Source organism: Tasmannia lanceolata, unplaced genomic scaffold (assembly GCF_043159265.1).
Source record: "Tasmannia lanceolata isolate RefF3 unplaced genomic scaffold, GAP_Taslan_0.1 ptg000037l, whole genome shotgun sequence".
NCBI classification, from domain to species: domain Eukaryota; kingdom Viridiplantae; phylum Streptophyta; class Magnoliopsida; order Canellales; family Winteraceae; genus Tasmannia; species Tasmannia lanceolata.
The window spans coordinates 23337138-23351190 of NW_027518714.1; the positions used below are offsets into that span (position 1 = coordinate 23337138).

Genomic DNA, 14053 nt, shown 5'->3' on the forward strand with positions numbered 1-14053 from the left:
GAGCTTCTCCAAGACTTCAAAGCTCTTGTTCTTAATGAAATTTGAAATTTTTTCTGAAAATTTTTGCACTGATGCAGAATAATTTTTCTTCTCCTTCCTCTTCTCCTCCAACTCCTCCATCTCCCCTTCCCATCAGCGTGGGCCCGGGCAACCATAAGTACTCTTTCTCACCTTCTCCGTCGGGTTCACCGCCATTTTCCCCACCCACCTCCCATACTTCGCCGGAGAACACCCCTCTCCTACATAGAGAATGGCGGGTCAGGCCGAAGGAGCCATCTTCATTTTCGCTCGATCGACTCCCAGACAATTTGGCGCCACCAAGCTCATGCTGGAAGGAGATGTAAGTAGGACAATTTTGCGAGATGATCGTTTGATGTGCCACATCATAAATAGGTTGTTCCCAAAAATTCATTTGATAGGATGATCCTTAGCCCTCCGATCTACAGCGGTTTCCGTAATATGTAGTTGTCTATTGATCGGAGGGCTAGGATCATTCTATGGAAATGATCTTTGAGGCACAACCTATTTACATTGTGGCCCATCAGACGGTTTGGATCATCCTATGGTTTAAACCGTAAAGTACTTTTTGAAAAGTACTGGACTTTACAGGCTTAAACCAAATTATATTGGTAGTACAGATTACAAAATTATCGGAAATTATTTGGAAATTATGGATTTTTTTATTGGTAGTACACATTACAAAATTATCGGAAGTTATGCATAGAAACGTCAAAACAATGGTCGCTTTAAGAAGAAAAAAAAACCAATTTATTCATTTAGAGGAGAAAGGATGCTTTTAGAGAAACTATATTGGTTGACCTAATATTTGTAAATCTTTTATAAGTTTCGATTAGGGCTGGGTTTTTATGGTAATACAGATTACAACATTATTGTAATATTTGCAATGAAACGCCAAGCAATGATCGTTTACAACAAAAATAAAATTACAAAATTTTTACTTTAGAGGTTAGAGGATTGCTTAGCGAAAATTATTTTGTTTGATCTAAAAAACCCACATGTCTTTTATAATTCTAGTGTTTTTAAATAGATCTCCACATGATGAATAACATATTTTCCCTGTAATATAATGAAAATATTCTGGCTATTTCAGCAAAAGAAAAAAGCATTTCAGAGAAAGTTTTTTTTTTAAATAACTTTCAAATTGATGAGATTGTTAGAAGGGTTAGAAGGGTTCTTAAAAGGGTTCTTATAATGATGGGTTCTTAGAAGGGTTATTATAATGAAATCTACTTTGAGACGATGCCTGTGGCCTCATATCAGCACTTTGACTTGTTTGTGGAGGGCTGAGATTAAAAACATGTTTCAAGTGGAATTAATCTCAGCCCTTCACAAAAAAGGCGAAACGGGCTGATTTTGGGCAACAAACTTAGCCACTAGGAAGCGAAATGGCCCCTCTTATAAGATGGATGTACATATTTATCAAAAATACAAATATGAGCGGGCAAAAGTACAAGTGGGGCCCACTTTCTCAATGATCCAGACCATTTATTTCCTAGGCGACTAGGCCTTCCTATGGATCGGCCATGGTGAAAAATCCAGTCCGTAGAATTTCTTGCTATTTAAGATAATGAAAAAAAAAATACTATAGTGGGTTTTAATAAAAATTTTGAATTTCTAATGCCAAGATTAATCTAAATTATCAAAGAAGTATTGCTATTTTCATTTCTTATTGTTGAAAACTGACTCTGATTTTAATGATATGCAGTTTGGAATGGTTGTTTCTAAGATGTTGTCGTTGCTGCTCTGGGTCTCTCTAACTCATCCTTCTACAGCTGAAGAAGCAGTTCCCTTTGTCTAAGGCACAGATCTCTTCTCGGGCTACTGTCCTAACGTTTTCATGAATCACATGTGTAATTTATTTGTTCTTGTTCTTTCTTTCTTTCTTTTTCCCTTTTGATATCACTTGATATCGGCAAGATGTGGGTTTGAAAGCATTGTTAGAATGATTAAGAGATTTGTCCTTGATTGCATAGAGATCAGTACATCGAAAATGATATCTGCACTCCTCTTCTTATTAATGTCATTCCTCAATTTATTGAACACTTTTTTTATTGGATATTGATAGCTTTTGGGGTTCTATAGTGGCCTCTAATGGATAATTAAGAAAGTGTCACAATGAAGGTTAGATTGAATGTTAGATGAATGTGGCAGTTGAGTTATTGGCATCAATGTTTAAAAACGGGTATGTAGGGTAAAATACGGCCAAAGCAAATCCTAATTTACTCGGTGCGACACGAAGGCATTGTATTCCTACAGGTATGTAAGTTGGGATTGGAAATCCCATCATAAGATAATGATCAACACAGATCAATGGATTATATTTTTTTGGCAGAACCGTAAATGAGGCCAGATAGATCAAGGGCTTAGGTTATCTGATCAAAGTGCTCACAATGACAATTGGCTAGGAGGTCGCTATTTGGATCAACGGATCTGATCACATACACGAAATAGAAGTAGAGCAACTTTATTGGCCGACCGCCGAATATGAGCGAAAGATACCGTAGTGCCTCCCCAACCTATAAAGCATCTTGTCAAAGAAAGCGACAGACCACCATGGAAACCGATGGGAACCCCTAAGTCATCTGATTACATTAAGAGAGTCCCCTTCATTCCCCACTTTGTTAAGGTCAATATTGTCTAGAACCTTGATTGCTTGATGCACCGCTCGCACTTCAGCTTCATTAGCGTCCGCTAATGAAGATGAAAGCATTTTTAGGAAAACACTTCCAAAACAGGCTTTCGGAGATGAAAGCAGAAATGAACAAAGATTTGGTTAATTTCACCTCTCTTTTTTTTGCATTTCGTGTGGATTCAAGCTCACTTGCTTGTCTTCTTGCGCATGTGTCACAACATAGGGTTTCTTCTTTATTTTCCAAATGAAATCTGATTTTGGTAGCAGCCCTCTTCTTTTTATTATCATCCATCAAGCAACGGAATATGATCATTCAATCATGACAAATGTGCATTAATTAGATTAATGTTGCGGTTGGATTACCGAAATTCGGAATCAGAATTGGCATCCTATTCTGATTTCCCTAGATATAAAATGAAAAAAATTTAAATAAAAAATATAATTAAAAAAACTTCATATTCCGAGCAGGACGGAATCAGAATACCACCTCCTTCAGCCGAAACAAATTCACATCTTTCCACCTTTGATTCCGCCCTAGTGTCATTTTTGCCCCACTAATTCCAATGGAATCAGGAATAAAGAATCTGAATTGATATCGTATTTCAATACATATTATGATACTTCTTTAAATGAAACGAGAGAAAATTTAATTGAAACTTTTTTCTAATAAAAATTACTTTCCTCCCGAGGTGGAAGTAGAATATTACTTCTTGGGGCATAAAAGAGATTCCGGATTCCCCCATCCCCCGGGCCAATTCCGCCCCCTTGCTTTCGTTCATTTTTTTTTTTGGAACCAAATGTTGGAAATTAAGGGCGTGTTCGGCAAGGCTTGGCTAGAAACAGAGTGATTAGAAACTTTAGAAACGGTTATCAATTTCTTCATAGGATCCTATTTTTTAGTCAAAAAAGTAGGCAAGAAATGGGTCTTAGTGGGGTCACACAGCCGAACGAGATTTTTGAGATTTTTTGAGCTTTCCTCATTCTCCACCCCTATAAAAGGGGGAAGTGCCGTAAAAGAATAATTGCCGAACATGCCCCGAGTGAAATTGGAATCAATCCGGGTTCTAGCACATGATTCCAGAAAGCCCTAGGCACCCTATATATATGAATCCGGTGAAACTAGAATAGGCTGATTATATCGCCTTTTCCAACAATCCAATTGTACCATATTGGGTCATGACTAGATCAACAGACCAGATCACCTCACACATCTCTATTGTTAGGAACCTTACCAATATGCCAAAAGCTCTAGAGATGATGGAACAGGTCAGGCAAGCCCCTTTAAACCCGTCCCATACCAGGTTGGGTCCCACCTAGTCTCATAGGCGGGCTTCCACTCAGGATCCTAACATCTATTCATGTGGTAGTGGGTCCGTGAAGTTTATTTTCTCTCTTTTTCTATTTTTCTCTGTCCACATTCTACCAGTTTTCTTGTGTAGAAAAGGGAAAAAGAAAAGCCGCAACACCATGGTCGTTGTAGAGAAACGATGAGGAACAACAGAGAGGAGGAGGAAAAGAAGGAGGGAAGCTTCAATCTCGATTGGAGATTCAACCAAACCCTAAGAAATGTTCAAGGGTACGTTCTTACAATTCCTTTTTCATGCCCCTTTAGATTAGATCTTGCTTTCTCATTGGTTTCACTTGAATGAACATAATTTCTCATAAAATGCTACAGATCTCATGGTCCCATTCATCCATCGAAAATTCCCAAATAGAAAACTTGGAGAGTTCATTTGGCTCTTTTAGATTTGATCTTGCTAACCCTAGAAAATTATATGTGCCGAGTGTTAGAGAATAAGATCTGATCATCTAAGATCTGATTGTTGGATTGATTGGGGTCGATTTAGTAGTTGGACTAGATTAGGCTACTAAGATCAGGATATATCTTTTCATAGTGATCTTTCTCTTTTCTTGTTCATACACTAAAGTGATTTATATAAGTACTAGTTAGGGTTAATTGTAATAAGTCAAGTTCAATAAAAAAAATCTCTGATTTTACAATTTCGCAGGATTGGTTTGATCTCTGGATTCTTGCAATCAAATCGGAAACTTTATCCCATTTTTTCCCATTTTTTTGGGACTAGAAGTAAAAGAATTCAACTTTGAATCCTGAATGCTTTTTTTTGAATGAAACGTTTTTGATGTTCTTAATTTTAGTGTTTCAATAGGAAAGTTCAATTAGGTTTTGTAGTTTGGACTTTAATGTTGGAATGACTTCGAAACTAAGTTTTTTCACATGCTGTGCTTTTGATTGTTTAATTCAGCGAGAGGCGATAGGAAAGTTCAATTTAGTTTTGTATATTTTGCATTTTTATTGCCGAAATCACATAGCTACGATCATGATGCGTTGTTCCATCTCTTGATGCATCAACAGTAAAGTGGAGAACACTGTTTTTGTTTAGTTGGTTGGGGGTCTTTAGTTTAGCTGGTCAGAGCTCTCTTAGGGATTGCTTGGATACCCACTAGTATTTGATTTGCATTTCTCACATTTGGCAGCCTTTTTTGCATTGAGATTTGGATCTGGATTAAATCCTTAGATTTTCAAATCTGGTACAACAGTGGAAAAAAATCTGCTTTCCAAATCTGTTGTGGAAAACAGTATTGAAAATCTTTTTTTTTTTGAAATAGCAATATATTAAGAGAAAAGAGGACCGAGAAGGGCCTCAAGAGAGTACAAGAACACAAGAAGGAAAAACAACAAGAACAAAATAAAACCTCATGGAGGGAGAAAATCAAACCACTCCAATACATTCCTATGAACCCCCGACCTCGCAAGAGAATCTGCTTCGGAATTTGCAAATCTCCTGACATGATGAAACACCATTGAAGAACCGGCTGTTAAATCCTCAATCTCGTTGAGAAAAGACCAGAACCTCCAAGGGGGAGCCGCTGACCTCAATAACCACGTGATCACATTTTTAGAGTCCCCCTCCACTATTATCTTATCATACAACTCCTTATCAATTCTCTTGATTCCAGTATTCATCGCCCTAACCTCTGCCTCATTAGAGTCGCAGACCCCAAGAGGCCCAGAAAAGGACCAAAGCACCTCTCCAAGCGCATCACGACATAGACCTCCAATACTAGCCGAACCCGGATTCCCTAAACTCGACGCATCAAAGTTAACTTTAAGAAGACCCTGTGGAGGGGGCTTCCATTGAGGAGAAACCTTAGAACACACTTCCTTATCCATGCACACAATTTGCCAACCCTCCCACAAATCATAAGCCGATACAAAACGAAACAAAGGGAGACTTCTAGCCCACGAAATAATTTATATATATATGCGATATGGAGATTTAGATACCCCTTCAAAGACCCTAGAATTCCTCTCTCCCCAAATTGCCCACCAGGAGGCAAGCAAACACATTTTCCACAACACCTTACCTTTTCTTCCCCATGGCACCAGATCCCAACTGGAAATCATCTCCAGAATAGAACTCGGAAACACCCAAGTCAACCCAAATCTAATCACAATAAATCCACAGACTTCTCTAGCAAAGGAGCAGTATTGAAAATCTGTATATGTGACAAACTTCACCCTCTCTGCTCTTCGACTTCCCCTCCGTCACTCTCTCTCTCTCTCTCTCTCTCTCTCTCTCGTACAACATGAGTGTGAGGATGATTGATTTGTTTTGTATCCAAAACTCAATTCCAAATCCAAATACAAAAATCAGGTATCCAAATGCGGCCTTAATAGATTTGAATTTTCTGTACTTCACAGCTGTGGCCTGCGATAGTTTACTATAGAATGATCCAGCCCATCGATTTCACGGATTAGAATTGGGATTTTTATTTTTAAGCAGTTAAGGCAATAATCTCTAGACTTCACTCTCTGGTCCATCAGACATAGACATTCCAGCATTTTGCTGGTGTGAGTGGTGATAATTTTTTTTCAAAACGGTAACCGGTATTTTAGACTTCACTCCCTGGTCTATCAGACGTATACATTCCAGCATTTTGCTGCTTGACGTAGTGATAATTTTTTTTTTGAAATCGTCACTGGTATTTTTATTAAAACCAACAGCCGATCTACAACCAAAAGCTGGGGACAAGGCATTCCACTCCCCTACCATCACCACGCAAACGATTACGATCACTGTCTGAATGGCATTAAAACAAGTATAAACTCGCCCACATTCCAAAATCTGCTAACGTCTGTCTGGACTCTGGACTTATCCTAATAATTTCCGTTGTTGTTCTCCCAGCCCTCTCTTTCGCAAGCTTATCTTCTTGGTCGTTTGCGAACAATTCATATGGGAGAAAAGGGGACAAGCCTGCACAAGTCTCGAATTTCTGTTATAATGTTTGACACCTTCCATGGACTTGGCACCGCACTTCTCTTCCATGCCAACATATTAGAGGAATCCCCTTCTACAATCATCGGGGTGAAGAGATGACTCGCGTACCACCTTAAACTCCATACTGAAGCTCTCGCCTCCGACCCATTTGAATCACATACCCCATCTGGCCCGGAATAAGAGAGTAGAATAAGCCCGCTAGAGTCCCAAAATACGCCACCTATCCCTATCTGCCCCGGTTTTCCTCTAGGGCTCCCGTCAAAATTACCCATCCAAACACAGGGCATATGATAGTATTATCTTCTCCTTTCTTTCCCATGCAATAAGGTCCGTTTTGATATCCGATACTATTCTACATGGCTCTTTTTTTATCCTCAAATAAACGCTTGTTTCTTTCTTTCCTAATATGCCAGGTCATTGCATAAGGACCTAAGCTTCATAAATTCCGTCATGCCTTTCCAAAGGTGCCTTTACTAGTTTACTCCAATATAGAATTGTTCTCTTTACGGACTTGTGAAAAACCAAGAAAAACCAAAACTTTTTGTGATGGCCCTCCATAATCCAAAGGAAAAAGGGAAATAGAGCAAGACACGATGCGGAGATTCTTCTTCATTCTTGCAGCAAATGATGTATGGACTGAAAAGTGTGACTCTTCTTCTCTTGGGGCATTCACACGTGTTGATCCTCCTGTTTGTCACCTTCCACGCCAACGTCACAACCCAAGGAGTCGATGAGTGCCAAATTCTTGAGAATTTGGTTCCAGCCCCAACATCGCCAGCCAAGAATGAATAGAAAAGATCCTGAAATGGCTGGGTTCCACACTCTATGGTCATGGCAAGAAAAGGAACAATACAGGGAACCAAGGAGGGAAAGAATCCGGAAAGGCTAGCAATTGCACTATGCTTAAGGTTTCCCCTAACCTTAATGATCCAATCCACGCCATCCATTTTCCTATCCACGTGATAACACACTCTATTTGTTGCTAATAGACCTATATGTCTGGGATGCATGGCATAGACAAGACTCACCTAGCCAGAGGTGTACCCAAAGATGAGTTCCCTTGCCTCTATCCACCGAAAATTTGACACAAGGCTCATACAACGGACTAGACGCACATGGATTTCCATGCACCCGGATTTTTGCCTAGATTAGGGTTCTTACTCTCCCAATCTCTCCGGCTCCGTCCATATTTGTCACCAATGATGCTGTGATGTCCCATAGAGCTTCCTTCTCCTTCTAATACCTCGTGATCCATTTTCCCAGTATAGATAGATCCCTCAATCTTGTTCTGCCACTACCAACCCCTCCTTGAGGCTTCAGTCCGCAGACCTTCTCCCATCTGATTAAATGTTTCAACTTACCCTTCTCCTTCCTTACAATAAGAAGTCTCTTTGCAATTTCTCAATTCGCTTCGTCACCTTAACAAGAATTTTGTATAGATACATATAATATACTGGAAGATTAGCCAGGGCCACTTTTTTTTTTTGAGAAGGTAACAACGGCCAGGGCCACTTTAATGAGGGTAATTCTCCCTCTAGAGATAGATAATGCGTCTTCCAAGTGGCTAACTTACTTCCACTTTCTACCACCTGGTCCCACAAAGAAGCTTTGGGAACTTCGTATTGCAATGGCAGACCGAGATAGGTAAGGGGTATTTCCTCGAGGTTGCATCTGAGTGTAAGAGTGTATTGCATCACCTCACCGGCCTGCATATTTATCCCAGCTAGAAATCTCTTAGAAAAGTTAATCTTCAGGACAGACACCATTTCATATCACCTGAAAATTCTTTTTAGGTTTCTTTTGTATTCCAAATCTTCATGTCGGAAGTTAAAAGTGTCATCGGCAAACTGCAAGTGAGATATCAAAAGGGAGTTTCTACTCAGTTTGAACTTTGAGCCCACAAATAAAGCCCCTTTCTCATGCCTTGGAAAGAAGAAGGCTTAGAGCTTCTGCTACCATGGTGAATAGATATGGGGACATGGGGTCATCGGTCATCCTGTCTAATACCCTTGGAAGTACCAAAGAAACCAGATGGCGACCCATTGACCAAAATAGAAAATCATGCTGTGAATGTGCTCTTCGCAATCCAATTTCTCTAACAGACCCCAAATCCCATCCTTTCCTGATTGAAATCTAGGAAATTCCAATGGTTGATGCTCTGTTGTAAGGTTGCGAACTCATTTGAGACTTTTTACCTAAACAAGTAACTGTAAAATATGGGGAAAAAATGAAAGAAAATGCTACCCTGCTACTTTCAAGTTTCAAATCACTCCGTTTGAGGGAAGCAATGTGGTTGTCCCTAACCGTAAATCAGTGTTGTAGAAGTAACCAACAAAGGAATCAGATGAAGAATGACGAAATAGGTTGAAGCTCGAGATAGGGTTGTGGGAAAGAAAGAAAGAACTCCAGATCTATGCTGCTTGATGAATTTGAATCCTCCCATACGATTGGGAGGATGATATATCTCAAATTCCCCTAAACTCCCCTTGCCGGTCAGAATCTCTATTAAAATGAAATCGTGCCAGTATGGTCTACTGAATCTGGTTTTAGTTGATTTCTTCCGGAGCAGGGTGTTCTGCAAGGAATTTCCGAAGTGACCAGAATTTCTGAGATCTTTTGGATTCAGTTTGGAAAATTTCTTTGGGGTTTGTGAAACAACCAATTACTCCAAAAGCTTAAGCTGTTGGAGAAGGTGTTGGCCCCTCTTTTGGCCATTGCATGTGGATTTTTACTATCAAAGAGGTTCGAACCCAAAACATTTTGCTCTGATACTGTGTGAAACAACCAATTGCTCCAAAAGCTCAAGCTGTTGGAGAAGGTGTTCTTAAATCTTTTATACTTTAACAGGGTTCATATTACAGAATTCTTGTTTGAATGGAAAGTTCCACAAATCTTGTCTAGAACAAAGCAGAGTTGATAACTGTGATATAACCATTAAAAAAAAAAAGGTTGATAACTGTGATATAGTGTAGAAGTTGGCGCTACTCAATGGCAGCCTAGCTCCTCCAAAATCACTGTAGGTTGAGCACTCAATTTTCCAAACACAATGTAAGATTTCACTAGAAAGTTGCAACTACTCCTAGCTTGCCCAGGAAGATGGCACTAACGAAGTTAGATGATGATTTGTTTTTTCCACCCCTCTGCGAAAGGGACAATGATCAGGAGCAAGGATGACTGTGGAACTGTAGAACGTTGGAAGAAGCTATCCTAGTCCTTTGTTCCTTTGAAACAAAAGGTGATCGATCTCAGGCTCACAATCACCAAAGCCTTTCACAGTTCTTTGTGAAGATGGTCCTCCGTCTAACATATCCTGTAAAAGGCCTTACAAAGAAAGAGCCTGAGTCTGTGACAGCTGCCATACCGACACATCCCTTAACCATCACAGGAATAGACCACTCAACTCCGACATCGAGGTGGATTCTTTTAAGGCTTGATCTGAAAGAACTTGTGGCAACTTGGCGTCAAACATATCTTGCCACCCCTTCTTTGTAAGCAGTCCGCTACCATCCCAAAAGTTTCCCTACCTCCCTAAACCATGCGCGCAGACACACATACTGATATACATATATGTGTATATAATGTAAATATTACATATTTATTCATTTTTTACTCTGATTTTAATCACCGACATGTGATTTAAACAAAGTGCTCTTTAAGATTTTTACATTCCCTGCATCAGCATGATTAATTGAAGTCTTCTACAAAAAAGACACAGGGTGGGAAAAGATTTAATAGGCTAAACCCTAAAAAGCATGAACTTGCGCATGGCTAGCGGTGCTAATCGGGTTCCGCTAGGCTGTGGTGGGGTTTCGGGAAGAAGGGATCCGGCAGATAACCTAATGTGGCGATCTGTGCGTCGCGACTGGGGCTAATCTGGTTCCGGGCGGAAGACCTTTTGTCGAATCAGTCGGACCGTCTAATGGAGTACTCAATGATAGGAATTCTGGGGCTGAAAATGGGTGGTTTATTTACAGAGGAAAGAGGGCTAGTAGAATTGAAAGAGTGATTCAGAGACGTAAAGAGGGTGATTTGGGTGACTGGAGATGCTGTCGTTGTGGGTTTAAAATTTTTAAAAAAAGATCGGTTTGTTGGGGATGCAAAAAGATATGGTCAAGCCTAGATCAAGTATCTCTGTTCCTGATGGACTGGAGGAGAATCACTCGGGGTTGAAATCTGGGAAGATTAGTCCGGCAACTTCTGATGGAGCGGTTTTTAATTTGGAGGTGGTACCTCTAAAATCCATTAGCAATGCGGATTTCGGCATTTGGGGAAGGATTAAACCGGGATGGTCCGGTAATCTGAAGGCTTTGGAGAGTTGGCTTATCCGGAAAAGTAGTCTTCACTGTGAGGTGGTGGTTTATAGAATCGCTGAAATTGAGGTGTTAATTACGCCCTCACTAGGTTTCAATAGATCACATCTTATGGATTCATGGAAATCTGCCATTAATTCCCCATTCTTAGAGCTTTTATTGTGGGATAAGAAATTTCCTAAAGTGGGGAGTTGCCATTGGTGGAGGGTTGAAGGAATTCCGCCTGAGGCGTGGTGTGAAGAAAATTTTAGGAGAATTGGGGAGAAAATTGGGAGAGTGGTAGAGATTGATGCTTCTTGCTTAGCTGGTAATGGGTATTCCAATGCTAGGATTCAGATTTTATCTGCAGGAGTAGTGGGTAAGGAGATTTCCATCCAGTTTTCTTTGGATGGGTCTGTTAGATGGGTGCATGTTCAGAAGGAAATGGAGGAGGGAGAGTCCAGTTCCGATTGTGATTCCGAACTGCCCGATGAATCTGGAAGTGAGTTTGGGTCAGGTAGCGAGGCCTCATCTGAAGAGTCTTTGTTCGAGGACTCGGGTCTTCTGGGGGTGGAGGCGGGGTTGGGTGGTGCTGAGATGGGAAGGCTGGAGGAGATGGTGCACGATAGCCTTGAAGTTGGGTTTTTGGATTATTCGGCTCAGGATAGCGATGGCCAAATGGCGGTGATTTTGAATTTCAAAATGAGGTTTCCCTAGTGGTGTACAGGTGGCGGAGTGTGTGTGGTTCTTCATTTGCAGGCTCGGCGGTGGTGGACCCCACGCTCTCGATTAATTGTTTTATGGACATCATAGCATCGACTTCCCCGAGAACTCCTCGTGAAGAGTCTGTTGGCTTGGATAGGTGTCTTTGGGCCTTGGATCACTTGAGTGGAGCAGAGGGTGGGCCTTTGGTCTTGGCCCTTAATAGTGCGGTTGTTGGGCTTGAATCTCGGCCCAGCCCTTTGGCTCTACGGAATCATTTAGACTTAGGATCCTTTTCATTTGGTGGGGTTCGGCTGAGTTCTCTCGTAGAGTCTTTTAAAAATAACTTTTATGAAAGAGGGGATGCTGATGAGGAATCGGATGAGGAAATCAGGGATTTTTTTTCGCCATGGCAGGGAGGGGTCCTCGAAGGGAGTCTATCCGGTGGGGGAGTCTTCTTCGGACCGCCTTTCCAGGTACATGTTTCTGAGTGGGGTTGCCACTCGTTTGGTTTTCGAGGATGGGGAAGATTCAAATGCTTGTTCGGTGGAAGAACTTTTAGTGGTGGGATGTCCTTTCGATTCTCGATCTTCCGATTTAAGGGTGGCATTGATTGGCTCGTGTGGAGTAGGAAGTTTGCAATGTAATAATCGATTCGTTCGGATTATATATCAAAGTGGCTCGAGCAATATCTCGGTGGGTTCTTTTGTTTCTGTCCGGGTGGATCTGTCGAGTGGGGGACCAGTTATTGCTTCTTCCTTCGATAACCTGGTTAGAATCTTTCTAGGGAATATGCTTCAAATCAGGGATGCTTCTGCAATCTTATTGGGGAAGAAAAGAGTTAAAGTTTCTTTCGAATCTCTATTATCGGAGGGGGGTGGTCACAAAAAGAAGCATCTTGCCTTGGTAGCTGAATTATCTGTTCCGGTTTTGCCTGATGGGGAGTATGGTAATCTATCTTCTGAATCAGAGTCAGGGCTTAAATCTCAGGTTTCTCCGGATTCGGCGAAGCTGTGGGAGGGACCTCAGGAGGAAGCGGTGGATTTCTTTGTGAATCATACTATGGGGATTAGGAGTTGGGTCTGATTTATGTTGGCCCTGAAGAAGACTTTAGGTCAGAGATAAAATTAGCAGAGTTAAGGGATATGGCAATTCAAGAATTATCTGAGAAACGTTCTGAAGAACCCTTAAAAAAGAAAGCTAGGGAGCTTCAGAGTAGGGGCCTCGGGTGGAATATTAGTAGCTTGGGATGAGACTTTCTGGAGGAAGCATGATGTTTGGAGGGGTAGATTTTCTCTCTCAGTGGCGTTGAGGAAAGTGGAAGATAATTCGATGTGGTGTTTCTCTAGTGTATATCGTCCGGTCCTAAGGGAGGAGAAAAGTTTATTCTGGGAGGAGTTAGGGCGGGTAAGAGTTGCTTGCTCTTTTCCATGGTGTATAGGGGGAGGCTTTAATGAAGTAAAGGTAGTGGGGGAGAGATTGGGTTGCTCTAGGTCTAGTCGAAATATGAGGGCTTTTGCTGACTTCATAGCTTTAAATGAATTAATAGATCTTCTATTGTCTGGTGCTTCTTTTACATGGTCTAGAGGGGAAAGTCGGAGTCGGTACCGTTTCATCGTGTTGACTAGTTGGATGGATTCGGTTCCGGATGTTTATCAGAAAGCCTTGCAACACTCGGTGTCAGATCATTGTCCTATCCTTCTGGATCCTAGATTAGAATCTTGGGGTCCTCCACCTTTCCGATTTGAAGTTGCGTGGCTTAACATTCCTAATATGGAAGATAGATTGGGAGGGTGGTGGGTTGATTGTAATGCGGAAGGTCTAGCTGATGTAATTATAGTAAATAAATTGAGATCTGTTAAGAAGAGGTTAAAAGATTGGGTAGAAGAGAGAAAGGTGTGGTCGGGTGGCAGAAAGCTTTGGTTGGAGAATAGAATGGCAGAGTTGGTAGCTCTAGAAGAAAGTGGTTTAGGGGCTGAGGTGGAGTGGGAGGAGTTGGGTAGAATTAGGCAGGAACATAAGTCTTTGCTTCTCCATGAGGAGATATCTTGGCGTCAAAAATCTAGGGTGAAGTGGTTGCCAGAAGGGGATAAAAATTCGGCATATTT

The 14053-nt window shown here is 41.1% G+C and overlaps 1 protein-coding gene and 1 long non-coding RNA gene across 2 annotated transcripts in view; both read left to right on the forward strand.

The window, feature by feature from the left end:
- On the forward strand, nt 1-2100 carry LOC143862015 (uncharacterized). Its single transcript, XR_013240126.1, has 2 exons — nt 1-340; nt 1727-2100. It is a non-coding gene; the product is annotated as an uncharacterized LOC143862015 (long non-coding RNA).
- A 1926-nt stretch (nt 2101-4026) lies between these two features.
- Nucleotides 4027-14053, forward strand: part of LOC143861996 (Ypt/Rab-GAP domain of gyp1p superfamily protein) — a 35796-nt gene continuing 25769 nt past the window's right edge. Inside the window, exon 1 of the mRNA XM_077372986.1 lies at nt 4027-4229. Coding sequence (XP_077229101.1) covers nt 4141-4229 — 89 coding nt within the window. The 5' untranslated portion in view covers nt 4027-4140. The remainder of the gene's footprint in view (nt 4230-14053) is intronic.